The sequence below is a fragment of the Epinephelus moara genome, chromosome 2 (assembly GCF_006386435.1).
Source record: "Epinephelus moara isolate mb chromosome 2, YSFRI_EMoa_1.0, whole genome shotgun sequence".
NCBI lineage: Eukaryota > Metazoa > Chordata > Actinopteri > Perciformes > Serranidae > Epinephelus > Epinephelus moara.
This window is the reverse complement of record NC_065507.1, coordinates 25,793,348-25,810,448: the sequence shown is the minus strand read 5'-3', so window position 1 is coordinate 25,810,448 and position 17,101 is coordinate 25,793,348. Positions and strand designations below refer to the sequence as shown.

At 41.3% G+C, this 17,101-nt stretch overlaps 1 protein-coding gene across 5 annotated transcripts in view; it reads left to right on the top strand.

Annotated features, from left to right (window-relative positions):
• zgc:77784 (uncharacterized protein LOC402947 homolog) overlaps positions 1-17,101 on the top strand; it is a 75,052-nt gene that overhangs the window by 46,623 nt on the left and 11,328 nt on the right. For all 5 annotated transcript variants that reach the window (XM_050070424.1, XM_050070442.1, XM_050070416.1 and 2 more), the window contains 10 exons: positions 1,541-1,712; positions 2,139-2,344; positions 5,060-5,141; positions 5,352-5,520; positions 8,680-8,846; positions 9,159-9,280; positions 9,518-9,734; positions 11,686-11,804; positions 14,975-15,152; positions 16,742-16,960. In XM_050070424.1, coding sequence (XP_049926381.1) covers positions 1,541-1,712; positions 2,139-2,344; positions 5,060-5,141; positions 5,352-5,520; positions 8,680-8,846; positions 9,159-9,280; positions 9,518-9,734; positions 11,686-11,804; positions 14,975-15,152; positions 16,742-16,960 — 1,651 coding nt within the window. The remainder of the gene's footprint in view (positions 1-1,540; positions 1,713-2,138; positions 2,345-5,059; positions 5,142-5,351; positions 5,521-8,679; positions 8,847-9,158; positions 9,281-9,517; positions 9,735-11,685; positions 11,805-14,974; positions 15,153-16,741; positions 16,961-17,101) is intronic.

Below are 17,101 nucleotides of genomic sequence, written 5' to 3'. Positions count from 1 at the left end.
AGCTGATATTGGTGTATCAATACTGCGGAAAATAACTATTGAAACTGTGTCAAATATTCAAAATCAATATGTAGCTATCTATAGATCTAGCGCCACCAAGATGTTCACATTTGTGGTTTTCAATAAAATGTCTCAATAACTGCTGGACAGATTGCCATGAAATTTTGTGGGCTACTGTACACGTCCCCTCACTTTTCATGTAGCCCCATCATCAGGTCAAAATTTCAGTATGTCCAGTACTTTTATGACTAAATACTCAGTAACCCTGCCAATTAGCAAATGCTAACATGCCAAACAAAGATGGTAAACTTGTACCTGCTAACAACACCATTAGCATTAGCACCATGCATGTATTAGGAGAATTGGATACAGCATTGAATATGGGCTAGTTGCTCAGTGGATCATGAGGCCAAAATGGTTCAACTGTTGCTTATCGGGATTATCGGCACTACTTCTGTACTGTGCGGCCCACAGATTACGGGCACTAGAGGTTTAGGGCGGCCGAGCTTTGCTGAGCGTGACCGTGCGGCTAACATGCGCCAGCTGAATGGCTAACTTCCGGTTTAGTGCTCCGCTAACTTGAATGGAGATAAAAAGATATAATATTGCAGCTCTTCTAGACTTTCCAAATATTATTGGACCGAATGGATCAAATCCTGACAATGAAGTAAGTCGTTCTGTGGGGTTGTGATCCCTCTTTGCTAACGTAAATCTCTGGGAAAAAGTGGACCACGGGGCATCATGTGACAGACGCCGGAAATTGCAGTACCACTGTTTGGCCACTATGAAAATTGGCTTCAATGTCTGGTGCACTTCCAGGTGACTTGATTGGCATTGTGAGCATGTTAGCACTTAGACATTAACATTTCACATAGCTCAGTGCAGCCATACAGAGCTACTTGCATGGCTGGTTGTTTGGCTGTGTTTAGAAGTTGATGAAATGTGCCCCATAAACATCTAAAGTGTGTAGTGGTAAAACAGTCAATTAGTTCATTAACAGATAATTCATCTGCAACATTTTTGATAATCCATTCATTGTTAATATTTGCTGATTTTTATTGAACTTGTTTGAACAAAACAAGCATTTTGAAGATACCATGGGCTCTGGAACATTGTGAAGGGTGTTTTTTATTGTATTCTGTCATTTTTAGACAGAAAATAATGACAGTAAATACAGTAAACAGACAGGGAAAATGATAAGCAGATTAATGAGTGATAAAAATTTGTTTCAGCCTTAAAGTGTTAACAATTAGTCCATCAGCAAACCAACATAACCAGCAGTAATTTTGATAATTGATAAATCACTGAAGCAATCTGTCGTGCAAAGTGCCAACCTTGTTCTCAAATATGTTTCTTGTGTTGTCTCCATTTTATATCAGTGCAATTTGAAGATGCCACCTTGGGCTTTGGGGAATTTTGAAGGAATTTGTCACTATTTCCTAACATTTTACTGACTAAATGTTTAACTGATTGTTTAACAAAAGCAGACACAGTATCACCTTAGTCTTACTTTCCATTCTTTTTTTGTCTGTGTGTTTAGATGTTGTTGTTCCCCGGCCAGCCACCGTCACAGTCTGGCCGTTACTCTGTCTCCATGAGCGGGGAGCTGACCATCACCGACGTCCACCCCGAGGACTCTGGTTTCTACATCTGCCAGGCCATCAGTGTAGCAGGAAGTGTGCTGACCAAGGCACTGCTGGAGGTGGAGGGAGGTAAGACTTCAGTCCACACAGTCGCGTTTGAACCGGGGGGAGGTTTATTCTTTATTCTCTACTATCAGCTAATGAGTAGAAAACATATTAATTACTAAGTAGGTGCATAACAATAAGGCTCACAAAGACCAAGAGAGAACACAGTTAGAGACCCCATGCTGGATGAGCAATGATTTTCTGGCTTAATGCTCCTCCTCAGGCTGCTTGTAAGCACCAGATTTAAGCTTTTTTTTTTTTTTTTTTTTTGCTTTTTATGCAGCCTATTATTTTATGCCTACTAAGCATCTGAAGTATTTTCACCTCTTGCACTCCAACGGCTGGCAACTTTATAATCTTATTTTCTATAGGCCTTTTGTACGCCTTCCACTGTATAGCTAATCAAAAGAGAGACATAATATTCTGCTTCCTCTGTCCTCAAACTGTTAGGTCCTTCAGGTCGTGTCCCGCCGATTATTCGCCAAGGTCCAGCCAATCAGACTGTATCTCGGGGTGCGACAGCGCAGCTGCACTGCCGTGTAATCGGAGGGCCCTCAGTCAAGATTGCATGGGAGAAGGATGGAGAGAGACTTCTGGGAAATAAACCCAGACTGACCTTGATGGAGAATGGCACTTTGCAAATCACAGACATAAAGGTGTGTATGTGTGTGTGTGTGTGTGTTAAGTGGGTGTCATTTATTGGAAAGGGCGTGAAAAGGATGAGTTTTGCTGTTGAACTGAAGGAAAAATTGACTGTCTGACTGATGGAAACTACAAAAAAACAGCACAGGATACTGTAAACCTTCCTGTCTGATCTCTGGACGTCTTTCTTTTTTTCTGCAGCCCATGTGGCAACTTTTTTTCCCTTTTCCATTATAAATTCCATTTTCATTCCAAAAATTAAGGTGAGACTGAGTTTCAAAGACCAATCTCTCTAAGGCAGTGCATATCTCACCAGCGCAATTATGTGCTCATGCGGTGTGTAATTGTAATGTTAATGAAGGTGCTTGTTTGTAAATGCTAATGTGTTCTGCTGTGATGGAGGAGCAGTTGGCAGCCCCTTTGTGCTATAACCCCACCTGGAGGTCAGCAAGTGCACGCAGGACGGGGCGAAAGCAGCATCGTTTTCATTAATTGACTGGCGATAGATGATTAATCATCTGACCGGCTTTTAATTAAATCTCCTGCCCCGACTGTGCTTATTCACTTCCTCCGTCGTCCTGTTTCTCCGGCTGTGGCGCACAGCAAACTTGGAGCATTAAGGTCTGGTCCAGTGCACCACAGAGGCTGGGGAAATCTGCCATGCCAATGTGCTCAATGGAACAGAAGAGATGCATTAGTGTGGCATCAAGGGGATGACAAGGGGAAAAAAAGAAGAGGGGAAATGGAGATGACGAGTGAGGGACTAAAAATATTTACCCTGCTGATGCCCCTGCCTGGCATCAATATTTTAGCAGCAGTTGAAGTCATCTAAAGAAGTTCACCTGCCCACACGCTGTGCTGTCTGTCAGCCAGAGGTCAACACTGCGGTAGATGATCTCATACGGTCTGATGATGGTTCCAGCAGACTGGCTCTCAGCCAGGACAGGGCTGGAGCGAACACCAGGAGTGGCAGTGAACCATGAAGGCGTATACGGGTCATAATGTAAACAGGAGGGCAGGTAGAGTGGAGCGCGGTGTGGTGCCTCATGGTTTGTAGCTGTGGAGCTTTGAGAGCTACTGAAGCTGAGGTGGAGACTACTGAGTGAGTTTAGACATGCGTGGAATACATCTGATTTCAAGAATGAAGGCATGCCAGTGGTCTAAAGAAGTATTTAGATCCTTTACTGTAAAGCTGCTATTTGATATTAACACTGGATCAAATGCCTACATGAAATGTAAAAGGTGTCGCTCACAGTAACAAACACAGAATTATCACCTGCACTTCCCCTTCTGCTCTGCTGAGCTTTAGGGTGTCTGTCAGCTTAGTGCTAAGGTTTTATCACCCTTAAAGGGACAGTTCACCCCGTTATCATATCATATTCTTCCTTTTAGCTGTAGTGCTATTTATCAGTCTGGATTTTTTCAGTGTGAGTTTTGGAGAAATTGGCAATAGAGATATCTGCCTTCTCTCCAGTATCATGGAACTAGATGGCACTCTGGTTGTGGTGCCCAAAGCATCAAAAATACATTTAAGAAACTCAACAATGTCTCCTTCCAGAAATCATGATCTGGTTTCTTAAGGTAATCCACAGAGCTTGTTGTGAGCAGTTTCATGTGGGTACAATTTTCTTTCTACCAAACTACACCTGCCAACTGTATCACAGCGCAGAAGGAGCTAATTGGTACTAATTATAGGATAGTGTAGGATAGAGTGTTATTTAGAAGTGCGTAGCAGGTCAGCAGAACATGCAAAAATATGCTATATTATATTAAAATTAAAGGTTCCAATAATAAATAAATAATAAAAGACTAATTTCCTGTTGGTAAATGGAGAACCCTCTACTAGGACTGGACCTGAATGTTTGATTATTTAAATATTTATTTTTTTGGTAAGGTTTTTGGTTTTTAATTTTGGGATTCAAAGAATTTCATTTCTTGTTTTTTCAAAAGTAACAAAGAAATTTCAAATTCACTGCTGTTATTTATTTATTTATTTATTTTTTACTTTTTTCTCTTTATACTACTTAAAATGGGTAAAATCTAATTTCTCTGTGAAGGTGTATGCAGCATATCAATTCTCTCAGCACTTCCTTGCCCCGCTGTCTTTGCTTCTGTCTATCTCAGATTCGGAGTCTTCAATTATGAGCATTTATGTAGCTCTGTTTATTCATGATAAAAAATTGTCACATGCTGATAATTTTGCCACAGAAAGTGCGCAGATAGGACCTCATCCAGAAACTAAACTAATAATTAATAGCCCTAACAGGGCTGAAGCTTCGAATATTTGCTGTTGATTACTACCTACCCTGCGGAGCCAAAAAAAGTGAACTAAGGACAGCCATTCCTTCTGACTACTTAATGATATGAGCTTATATTATCATTATTATGTTATATTGTGATGCATTAACTCGTAAGATACATGTTTATGTTGTGGCTACATTATACTACTTTAAAATAAATCTGCAAAGTTACTAGCACCTACACCTGTAAGATAAGTTTAGTGGAGAAAGACATGCAGTATATCTCAATACTCAGAGTAAATATGTACTCAACTACTGCCAGACATTGAGAATACGATGATTTTGCTGCAGACGTTCTTACTTCAAACATTCTTTCAGTCATCTAAATAGATCCAAACCATCCTTCAAAAATTAAAAACTGCTCGCAGCGTTTGTTCTCTTTCCATGTTTTCTGGATGTCTGTCTCAAATGTTAACTGCCGTTCAACAGGACACTGACTCGGGGATGTACACGTGCGCGGTATCCAGTGCCACAGGGGAGTCGAGCTGGAGTGGGATGTTGACTGTCAGAGGTACTCACACCAAAACCCTCCACTCTCTGTCTCTCTGTTACACTTCACACTCTGTCACTCTCACACTACACCTCCATGCTCAAGAAACTACACGCTCTGCCAATGTTCTTCATAAGAGCAGTCTGCAGAACTCCGCTCCCGTTTCAGCCAGAATGTTCATCAGAGTCCATCTATTGTAGAGTGTTAATAGTTTTCATGTTTGTGTAACAGAGGACGGAGTGTCTCCTGTGTCCAGAGCATCTGAGTTCATCCAACTTCCCGGGCCTCCGCAGAAGCCTGTGGTGACGGAGGTGACCAAAAACACAGTCACCCTCACCTGGCAGTCCAATCCTCATGAAGGCGGGGCCGCTGTCACCTCATACATCATTGAGGCCTTCAGGTACACAACGACAATTAACTAACACCTTAGTGTTCTTTAAGACCTTTAATTTAATCTGACCGGCACTAGAATGTGGAGCCAATCTATTGAAATATGTCAGGCATCAAAGATGTTTTCTCGATTGCAGTTATGGGAAAATGTCAAAGTATTTCGTTTTCTTGCCGAGAGTTAGATGAGGAGATTGATATCAGTCTCATACTTGTCTGGTAAATATGACTCTACGGTAGCACATTAGCTTAGCATGATGACAGCTAGCCTGGCTCTCTGCATAGTTCAAAAATCTGATGAAGGTGTGGCTTTACAGGGAGTAATATGCTGGTATCTGTAGCTATTTCGACTGTATCCATGCTCTCCTCTGTTTCTGTATTATTTTGTATTCTGACTATTCCCACATACCAAAGTCTTCTTCATTTCGAGTCATTAGAGTTTTGAAATGACTCATCTCAGCCTGAGGGAGAGACAGTTCTGTTAGGTGACGTACTGAAGTAAAACCGTGACACTCGCTGCATCAGTATTTAGCCGTGGCAATCCCGAGGAGAGCCATGGCAGCTCTAACAACCAACCAGAGGCTTTAGTGAGACAGACAGTGAGTGAAAGAGAAGACAATTACTGCAGTGGTCAGCTCAGCAGCTCTGTCTTGTCCCGGGGCAAAGGAAGGAGGGGATGCTTGCCCAGTTGGAGAGTTCACTCATTACAGAAGCAGGAGTGAGGGTATAGACCGAGTGTACGGACACAAACACACACAAAGTCCAGTTAGCGCTGTGTGGGAAGAAGGCTCAGTGTGGCAGACTCGCACGCAGAGCCGATGATGAAGATCCACTCACTGTTGCACGCTCCACCACCTACCAATTGTTATGAAATGTTTGTTTTCAGGCTTCAACGGGAACAAAGAAAGAAGTACAAGCCAATATTTTCCTCTTATAGTATCCCCACTTGTATACAGTACATAACAACACTTACATTTCTGTTTTAATTTAAAAGAGAAGAAATCTTCAAGGAGGATTTATGTAAAAGAAGCCGCTGTTTCCACTCCAAACCCATTTTCACATGCAGCTTTAAAGAAAAAAAGAAAAGCTGGACGACTCTATTTAAATGGCAAAGCAGTTTCTCTGAGGAACATTTGGTGAGAAAGGTGGCAGAATTGGGAAACATTGATGATAGAAAAACGCTGTGGCCTGCTTGTTGTAATTACCTCGCCATTTTCCCCTCCACAGAGTTGAGGAAAATGTTAAATTGTGCTCACGCTGTTTGACAGTAACCCATCCCTGCACAGCATCGGGCTGTCGTATCCCCACAGGACCCATTCAGAGGCCATCGTTATAACCTGCTGGTAATAAAAAGAAGGAATAAAACTCGTCGTTGTATCTGTCTGCAAGCTGAGAGCAGCCGTGTGATTTCCAGATGAACAAAATGTCATGGATCCAAGAAGCTGTTAAAAGCCACGGCGGTGTCAACAGCTGATTGTTTTCAGATTGCTTTGCATTTCTGACGCTGCACTGGTTATTTAAACCAATCATTCAACATCTTTTGTTCTCTTTCTTGCCAGGAGTTAGATGAGAAGATTGATTAACACTACCACATCTGTCCGATTTTTACTCTTCAGTTTTTGTACAGAATAAACGAACACTTTTTAAAGTATTAAAGAAGCATTCTTTGTGGTAAAGATGATCTTTTCATCTCAAGAGGTAGAAAACCTACAACTACCAGGATGCACTGCATTGCACCAGACTAATTAATGCTCCCACTGGTGGGTGACGAAATGCAAGCTTGGCTGTTTGACATTTCGGCCTTCGCCAGCTTGGTCGTTTGGAGCCAGAGGTGACCATATTTGGACAAGAAGATGGAGTTGTGGAGGAGCGAGGGGTGAATCTGACTAAGAGCCGGAGGGGACACCTCACTCAGAGCACCCATACCTTTAATTATGCGTAACTTTAAGCCTTAATTAGATGTAAACGGGTGAGTTATATCCTCCCGAGACCTTGTGTCCTCATATGAGGACATCACATTTTGGGTTTACTTGACCCTATACTACATTCTACTTAACTTAGACCTGTGGCCTCATTCGTGGACACTTTATGACCCATCCAGTGACCCTGGCGGAGCGTAGAGAAGACGAATCTTTGCTATCTAGAGGAAGAGAAGTCTTAGCAAGGTTTCCGTCGGTGAACATGCAGAAAGATCATTTGCACAAGACACTAACCCATGTAAAAACAAGGTGGCAGCCATCTCTGTCAAGTCAGTCTGCAGCTGATCCCAATACAAAAGTGGACAAGGTCCAAAACCTGATCACAGTTTATGGTTGAAACGTGTTTATTTCTTATTAATTATGCTTGTAGTTTGATATTGAATACAAATGTGACTAATTTTAGCAACAGTAATAAGCTAAGACACTGTTGATTAGGGACATTTGGACTTAATTATTGTTGACAATGTTTAGTTTTTGGTACTAATTGGGTCCTATTTATTCCAAATAACTAGGAGAAAAGAAAAATGCGTACCAAGCAAAAGTTCGAGTCTTAGGAGGATATAAAAATTCACCCATGTACAGTTTTCATAAATGGGGAAATTAACTGTAGAGACCAAAACTGTATTCTCTTAAGTTGAGCATTTTATCATGGGTTCTCTATGGGGATTGGCTCACTTCTGGAGCCACCCTCCAGTGGCCAGTAGAGGAACTGCAGTTTTTGGCATTTCAGCGTTTGCTTCATCTTTCCACCCTTGTGGTTGCGGCTTGGTCATTACCCCAAGATATCACACTTCGTTTTCCCGTAGTCACAAGATAGCAACAGATGATTAAATCAGAATTTAAGTAACTAACTGCAGTTGCCATATTACATGTGATTTATCTGATATGTCAAATTAGTGACATCTCTTTCCCTGACATTGCCTGTTCCACATTCATGTGCTATCAGGCTTTAATCAAACCCATTACCTTGTTATCTCAAGATAACACGATAATGGAGCTGCTCTCTCAAGATTACAGGAGTGAGAAAATGTTCACACTGAGTGCGGCACTTCTTCCAGATCTTGACCTTCGTGTGTGATACCACCATCTTACTTTCCCTCATGTCCTGACATTAATATAATGATCAAATTCACTCTGTAAATCTCAGGTTCTTGGGAGATGGTAAATATTTTTATTGATTTCTTTTCCTTCAGCCAATCTGTGGGCAGCACCTGGCAAACAGTGGCGGACCACGTGAAGCAGGAGAGGCACACAGTTGTGGGACTCTTTCCCAACACTGTTTATCTCTTTATCGTCCGAGCAGTCAACTCTTACGGCCTCAGTGACCCCAGCCCGATCTCTGAGCCTGTCAGAACGCAGGGTGAGTTATATAAGCAAAAGCTCATCTTTTTCTGATTAGACCCTTGCATAATATGAGTCCTACTGTACTACTTTGATTTCAGTTTATATATTTAGAGAATGAAATTAGAGATACTGAAGCTGACACCAAGATAATGAGCTACATGGTTTAGAAAAACTTGCAATCTCAAAACTAATTGCTTTCTCAGTGTGATGCTTTTCTGCCTTGAGCAATGTTGAACTTCATCAAAAAGCTCTGCTTTTTTTCTGCTGAATAGTTGCTATTCAGCTGTTTTCCTGGGCCTGGACTCAATAGAGTTCTTTGTTGTTTCAGATGGGAGTCCTTCAGAGCAGGGTGTGGACCACAGACAGGTGCAGAGAGAGTTAGGAGAGGTGTCTGTCTACCTGCAGAAGCCAGTGGTTCTGTCTCCTACCAGTGCCAGGATTTCTTGGACTGTGAGTTGAATACTTGGCTGATGAAAATATCTGCTTTTCAAAGTCGGCTTGCAGTGTGCGGAGGACACGCTAATCTCCAAACATTAACTTCAAAAACTCCTCCAAACATTACGTGACACCAACAGATTAACTTATAGTACAAACACAGCTGGTTCTGGCTTTCATCACCGATGTAAATGTGAAACTCTGTGTCTGTTTTAATTATTTATTTATTTGTGTCTCTATAACTTTTCTCAGGTGGCTCTTCAGTCCCGGTACGTTCAGGGCTATCGTGTATTTTACCGGACTATTGGCAGCTCCTGGTTGGTCCAGGATGTGGAGGCCACATCTGACCACAGCGTCATCTTGGTAGATCTGCACAGCAATACAGAGTATGAGGTCAAAATACGTCCTTACTTCAACGAATTACAGGGACACGACAGCCTCATGGTTCTGCTGCGTACACCTGAGGAGGGTAAGAAATGCTCATCAATAACAACGTCAAAAGCATAGAACTGAAATTACTAGAGAAACAGCTGATGTTATTGTCCTGAAATGTTTAGTTTAAAGCAGTGGTTCCCAACTGGTCCAGCCACAGGGTCCAGATTCATCCTTAGTCATTAGTACAAGGTCCGCACAGTTAATAATATATTCAGCGTCATACTTGCGTTCTGCCATGTTGTCAAGCGAGTTTGCTGTCTCTGTCAAGTAGCTGTGCATTAGTCATTCACTCCACAGCAGGAGACAGCACTTCAAAATAAAAGCTCTGTGCCAGAAATTCAACGTACTTAAAAATAAAGTGTGTTCCACTCTTGCGAGTCACTTGCGGTCCTTTCAGAGTGGACCGCGAACCACCTGTTGGGAACACTGGTTTAAAGTAGGTAACGCTCTAGTTTATAACCCTTAATTTCCTAACAGGTTCTTGTGTGTTATTTTGTTTTTGTTGTTGTTGTTTTATTGGGTTTTACATGAACATACAATTGCATCATCAGAGCTCTTATAAAAATTTAAAAAGGTGTAGGGCCTATATTCTCTTCATACAGAGATATTATAAAAAGTGACAGCTGACATATTGCTAAACCCCCAAACAGCTTCCAAAGATTAAGAAAATTGAAACAACACAACCATAAAAATAAAGAGGGCTGTGGCTCAGAGGTAGCGCAGGTTGTCCACCAATCGGAAGATCAGGGGTTCGATCCCCAGCTCCTCCAGTCTGCATGTCGAGGTATCCTTGAGCAAAATATTGAACCCCAAACTGCTCCCGATGCTTCCATTGGTGTGTGAGTGTGTTAAAAACTGAGTAGCAGGTGGCACCTTGTATGGTAGCCTCGGCCACCAGTGTATGAATGTGTGTATGAATGTGTGTGTGAATGGGTGAATGTGACTTGTAGTGTAAAAAGCACTTCAAGTGGTTGGATGACTAGAAAAGCGCTATACAAATGCAGGTCCATTTACCAAAATAAAAAACAAACAAACCATCAGTCAGCTAATAGTAAACTGAGTCCGTACCGTACATGAGTAGTCAGTAAAGCAGCATATCACCCATGCTGCAACAAACATTCATGAAACCTGTCTGAACCACAAAGTTGCTTCAGTAAGGAATGAGTGGGAAATTTATCTTCTTAACGAATCGGAAAAAATGGACCCCATATTTTTCCAAATTTATTGGAGGAACCACATAATTAAAGTTGGATTGTTTCCAGTCAAAAAAACGGAAAGAGGCCTCTTATCAAGTGGTTATGAGACTCTATTAATTATTACTATTCATTAACAATTGGGCATTATTACTCTTCTAGCCAGTGTGATGATTAAAGCTAAGGCATCTTTTTTGGATGCAAAGAGAGAAGGCAATGAGGGGAGTACCTCAAACAATCCGCTGAGAGCATTAGTTATCTCTAATATGGTATTAAAAATCTCCGTCCAATAAATTATGTAGGGATGGACAAAGCCAAAACATCTGTTTAAGGTCTGCAGGAGATTGCTGACACCTATCACAGGCAGGTGAAACATTGTCCATAATAGGTTCTTATTAATTTCCAAAATGTTTTCTTGAGCCAACTATGAGATTTGTGAAGTAACACAAAGAAAGTGTTTCATTGTTACACTTCAATTTTGTTCATTTCCAAGCATAATTGGGAGAATCAGTGCACAGCAGGTCGGCTGAACATGCAAAACGTGACATATATTGAGAATAACATTTCCAATGATAAATAATGAATGAATATTTAATTGGATTTTAACTGAACCTTTCTTTCAAGGACTCTCCTATTTTCCTGAATAATAGTACAAAATTAAATAGTTCTTTCAAGGCAACCTCTCGGACATTATTAGGGAAATACTAACCTGTAAAACCCAGCGTTGCCATAACAATGATATCAGTTAATAGTAATAGAAATATAATTTTTCCTCCTTATCTCTGTCTGCAGTTCTAAGTGCAGCTCCACAGGCTGTATCAGTGGTTCAGCTCACCAACAGCTCTAGTATCAGTGTGTCTTGGGAGCCTCCACCTCACAATACTCAGAGCGGCATCATTCGAGAGTACAAGGTAAGAATACAGCTATCAGCGTATGACTCCATCCGACTCCTGAGACAACACCTGACTGTCTGTCTCTTTCGCTGATCGCTATTTCTGCTTTTAAACCCGTCAATTGCTGACGCAGACGAAGGCTTCAAAAAAAAAGTGGAAGAAACAGTTGTTTTAATCCATGATATATTTACACAGTCATTACTCGGTGTTGTCCAATTTGTTGTTTAGATACTTATTATGAAAAACACTGATTTTAATTAACAATTAGTAATTACTCATGCCTCTTATCTGCTGCCAGTACATGTGCCGCTGCCGCTGAAAGAGACTCATCAGATTGAACACTGACTGTCCCTGTCATCTGTTTGCTCCATGAAAAAACACTGAGTTCTGATTATCTGTCTCTTAGTATGAGCACAACACTGATTACTAATCATCAGGCTGTTATTCCAGGCAAAGAAAAAAAGGGACACGCAGTTCTATTGTTTTGATTTATTCTTCCCATCTGTGCCTTCATGTAGAAAGTTAGTGAGAAAGCTGCACAAGTCTGATCATGAAATATCAGATCCTTTTGTGTGTGGAGGCTCATCAGCTGAAGGCAGGGATCACACTTAATCCCCTTAAACATTCAATTTGCTGAACATGGCACAGAGTGTTTTGTACAAGCCTCCTCATTGCTTAAATGTTAAAAATTACATGTTGAATTGGCATGGTGCTGTTACAGGAGACATTTTTTATTTATTATTGTCTAAATATAGATGTACTCTCTGTCTCCTGCCCAGGAAACGTAGCGGTACCTGCTAACGTTTTGTACATTAGCTTATAGCTAACTCTCCAACAGCTAAGGAGCTGTGCATTGTCCCTGTCACATAGAAAAAAACTTCACAAAAAGTTTATTAATAAAAGGTTGATTTGTTGTACATTTTGCAGATCATACGGGAGCATAGCAATTGAGCATAGCGTTAGTTCAGGCAGGACACGATGTAGAGCTCCGCTCACATCACAGCTACATCGGTTGATCTCAAACTGCCCAATCAACTGATGGAGCAGAGTCATTTGATAGATCACAGATTCCTTTCCATGCAACCAATTCATTCAGGGCGCCCTATTTAAACTGCTCTGGCCTGCCTTACGGTTGCTGTTTCCTCTGTAAACCGCCTCCACCCCAGCTCCTTCTTTTAATGCTGTGTCTGACTTATCAATGTCATTTCTGTTTGTCATTGATGCTGGCTCCGTTCTGTTCCCTGGGGGTGGTCTTTGCTGCTGCTCTCTCTGCCTCAGGCTTTCCACGTAGGCGCATGAAAAAGGCTTTCTGCATTGGCCCAAGGAAAAGCAGAGGGGCCCCAGGACAGAGCCATATTGCCAAATATAATGCTGCAAATAGAAATAAAGTTTTCTTTGGTTAAAGTGTTCCTGACTCAACTCACACTGAGGCAAATATTGCGTACATTTATTAATAGCAATATTTGGCAAGTGCAGATAAAGTTTTTAGCTAAAAAACAAACAGTATGCTCATTTAATAAAGTGTGATCCATTGATGTTGATTGAATTGGCCAAGAGTGTATGTAGTAGTTAAAACTAGCTCCATATCGACCAGCTGCAACATTAAAATGCTTCTTAGTCTGCACAAGCACTTTTATTCTGAGACTTAAAGTACATTTTACTGTTGATTTTGTATGTTTAAAGTGAAACTGTGAAGCTTTTGACCAAAGAGGTAACCACCAATGCTGACACACTACTGCTGCTGCTGCTGCCGCCTCCTCTGCTTTTCTTATTCAGAGTCCAAACATGGCTCCAAGGTCAAAATGGTATTTAATGTCTTGCTTGGGCCCACTCACTGATACCCGGGGTGTTTTCTCCCTGTTTTGGCATTGCATGCTTCTTATCTAATCCAGGGAGCATCCTGAGAGCAGAGCCCTTAGCGCTAAACATAACTGTATTTTCATTTGTTGCAATAAATGGTTAAATCTATGACAAGAGTGTTTCTGACTGAACAAACATTAGTAAACTTTGGATAGATACTGCTGTATGACAAAAATCACTGAGTCAGTTGACTGATGATGCTGATTGTCCTGTAACAGTAACTAGGGATGGGAATTGATAAGATTTTATTGAAAGCAATGACGTTATCAATTCGGTTTGATGTTTATTGGTTTGATTTTTTATTGATTCCTGATCAATTTTCTGTGTGGGAAACAAATTAGGCCTACTCTGAGTCTGGACGCAGTGTAATGAGATGAATTGTGAGAATATTTGTACAGCACTTGTTTTCATTTTCAGTTCACTTAGGTTTCTTAGTCAAAGAAAAAATCCACTAAACCTGAAATAGGATATTTACCGTCAGCAGTGAACATGCTGCTTGGTTGTGAAGCAACAACGCTTGTATGTAATGTCATATATATGGCATTCCTGGAAGTAAAGCTCATGTTGTGTAGACGAAATGTTTCAGCATATCGCTTACAATGACTTGTAACAGTCATTTTGCAGACAGCAGCACTGTTGTCATCTTTCTTTGTGTAATGAAGCCACCCTTTGGACCGTGTCTTTCTCTCCGTTATTTTTTCTGTTTCTGATGTCATTATTTTTGCAATGCGCAACTGTCAGAAAACTGTGCCGACATTGATAAAAGCAACTGTTAAGCTTGGACGCATATGATTCCTATAGATCGGACAATTTGAAACAGGTTCTCAACTGGAACTGCTTTTCAGTATTGAGTTACATAGAGTCGTGTTGATGCAAGTACAATTCTGGTCAAAAAATATTAAAGCAGGACTTTTACTTACAAAAGAGTATTTTGTAATTGTGATGTTACTTTTACAGAAGAAATCTGAAGATTTCTTACATGTTACATTTCTCATAAATCCAACTTGCATGAATTTTCATGGGAGAGTACGACGTCGAACACATAAAGCAGGGCACGTACATTTGTAACATCAGGATTTTAAATCTGGCTTTTAACTGTCATTGCATTGACATCCTTTTCTCTTTCATCTCTGCTGTATCTCTGCAGTCATTCTCCACTGCGAACTACCAGATAAAGCTTCAGTGTCAAAAAATGAAAAGCAGCTTTTTATCTGAAGTCTGTCTTATTATAACAGGCCCCGTCTTGTCACAGGCTGTGCAGGATAAATGAATGTCTTCATGTGTTTACATGATTCAAACATTAACCCTCTGTGTCTGGTGTCTGTCAGGTCTGGTGTCTGGGTAGCAGCATGGAGCAGGAGACCCAGATAAACCGAACAGTGGATGGGGCCGTTCTGTCCATCTTGCTGACGGGCCTGCTGCCTGACGTCCGCTACACTGTGATGGTGGCTGCTGTCACCAGTCTGGGTGTGGGCGCTCAGAGCCCACCTGTCAGCCTGCTCCTCAGTGAGTCAATCAAACTGTTGCAGCCACAACAGATAAGGAAATACGAGCAAGATGCGCTCTTAGCAGGCTCAGTTCACCACAAATAAAATCTGTATAGTTAATTATACTGTGTGAATGACCTTACCAAAGAGTCATCATCAACATTGAAGCTCTGAGTGTGAAAATCTTAAGTGGAATTCATAGTGAAGTAGAGAAGTTTATTTAAACTGTCATAAATACATTTAGCATTTAGTGACTAACAAACACAAGTTTGCAACAAATCTCTTCTTTATCTGAGCTCTCTTTTCAAAATAAAACGTCTTCACAGATCCACAGCCAGTTATCCAGACAAGTTGTAGCCCAGAGGAGGTGTGTTGTATTTGGGGTTTTCTGAGATCTCTTTCCTCTTCTCTTTACCATCTGCTGCAGTTACTGGGAGGACTAGAAACACACTTATTCAATCTCCTGCCGAGAGTTAGATGAGAGGACTGATACCACTTTCATGTCCGTACAGTAAATATGAAGCCACAGCCAGCAGCTGGTTATCTTAGCCTAGCATAGAGCCTGGAAACAGCAGGAAGCAGCTAGCTTGGCTTTGTCCAGAGGTAACAAAATTCCCCATCCAGCGCCTCTAAAGCTCAGTAATCAACACATTGCATTTTGTTTGTTTAACCCATACTACAACACAATTGTAAAAACAAGTTTGACTTTAGTGAGGGTTATGTGCCACAAGTCTAGTGCCCCATAACGTCTTGTTGAGGTTTTACAGGTATATTTTGTTACTTTGGAAAGAGTCAGGCTAGCTGTTTCCCTCTGTTTCCAGTCTTTATGCTAAGCTAAGTTGAATGGCAGCTTCAAATTGAACTACGGGCCCTGACACACCCAGCTGACGGCTGGCAGTAGTCAGCCCTTGTTGGATGTTTTTCGGCTGATTCAGCATATTGAATCGGTGTCAGAACCAGCAGAGCCTGTTAGTGAATGGAATCACTCTGATTGGCAGCTCAGTTCTGTGGACGATGAGAGAAACGGAAGTGAGGAAAGTAAACAAACAAATTAAATGGGCGGGTGTGAATTTGAAACAAAGTTGTTATCTTAGGTAAGATTATTTTTTCTTGCCAATGAGCTCTTGAGCAGAAGTGGTTCTTAATTATTTGTAAATATATTTTGTTCTTTTAACACTGTGTTGTGTTTTTAATGTGCTAATTAGCTAACTAGAGTCTTGAATCCTTCCTGTCAGTCTTGCGGTTTCTCTCCTCTCACTCAGGCACAAAACGTACCTGCTAATTGGCCGTTAGTGGTGTGTTTAAGTGCAACTTTTTGGCCAAAACACAGGTGTCGTGAGGTGACAAAACAGTCTGCCTTCCTCCCTACTAGCTCTTTGATGTCAGTTTGTTGCGACTGGGCCTTAACAGACCTTAGAGTGGCATCAGGCTTCTCATCTTACTCTTGACAAGAAAACAAATAAGTGTATTTCTCAAAACTGACACTGGATCATTTACATGACGTAGATGAAACAGGAAGGAAAAAAAAACACTAAGAAATGTGCCTTTACACAATAAAGATGCCAACAGCTCTCTACTTTGTCCCTAACTTTGCTACTTCTCTTTCAGCTCCTCCATTGGACAACACGTCAACGCCTAAAAAGAAAGGCGGTAACCTCAGCATATCAGAGCAGATCACAGGCGTCATCCGCCAGCCGGCCTTCATCGCAGGGCTGGGTGTGGCTGCATGGTTGGTGCTGATGGGCTTCAGTGGTTGGCTGTACTGTCGACACCGCAGGAGGAAGCAGCTGGGACATTACACCACCTCCTTCGCATACACACCGGCAGGTAAGTGGAAAAAGCTTATCTCATCTTAACTAGGTTTCAGCATCATGACAGGTGTTGGGTGTTCAAAGTATTAATTGTAAAATATCAGTAAATTGAATTTTTGGAATTTGACATTTGTGGAGATTTGCAGCGGCGTTAGAT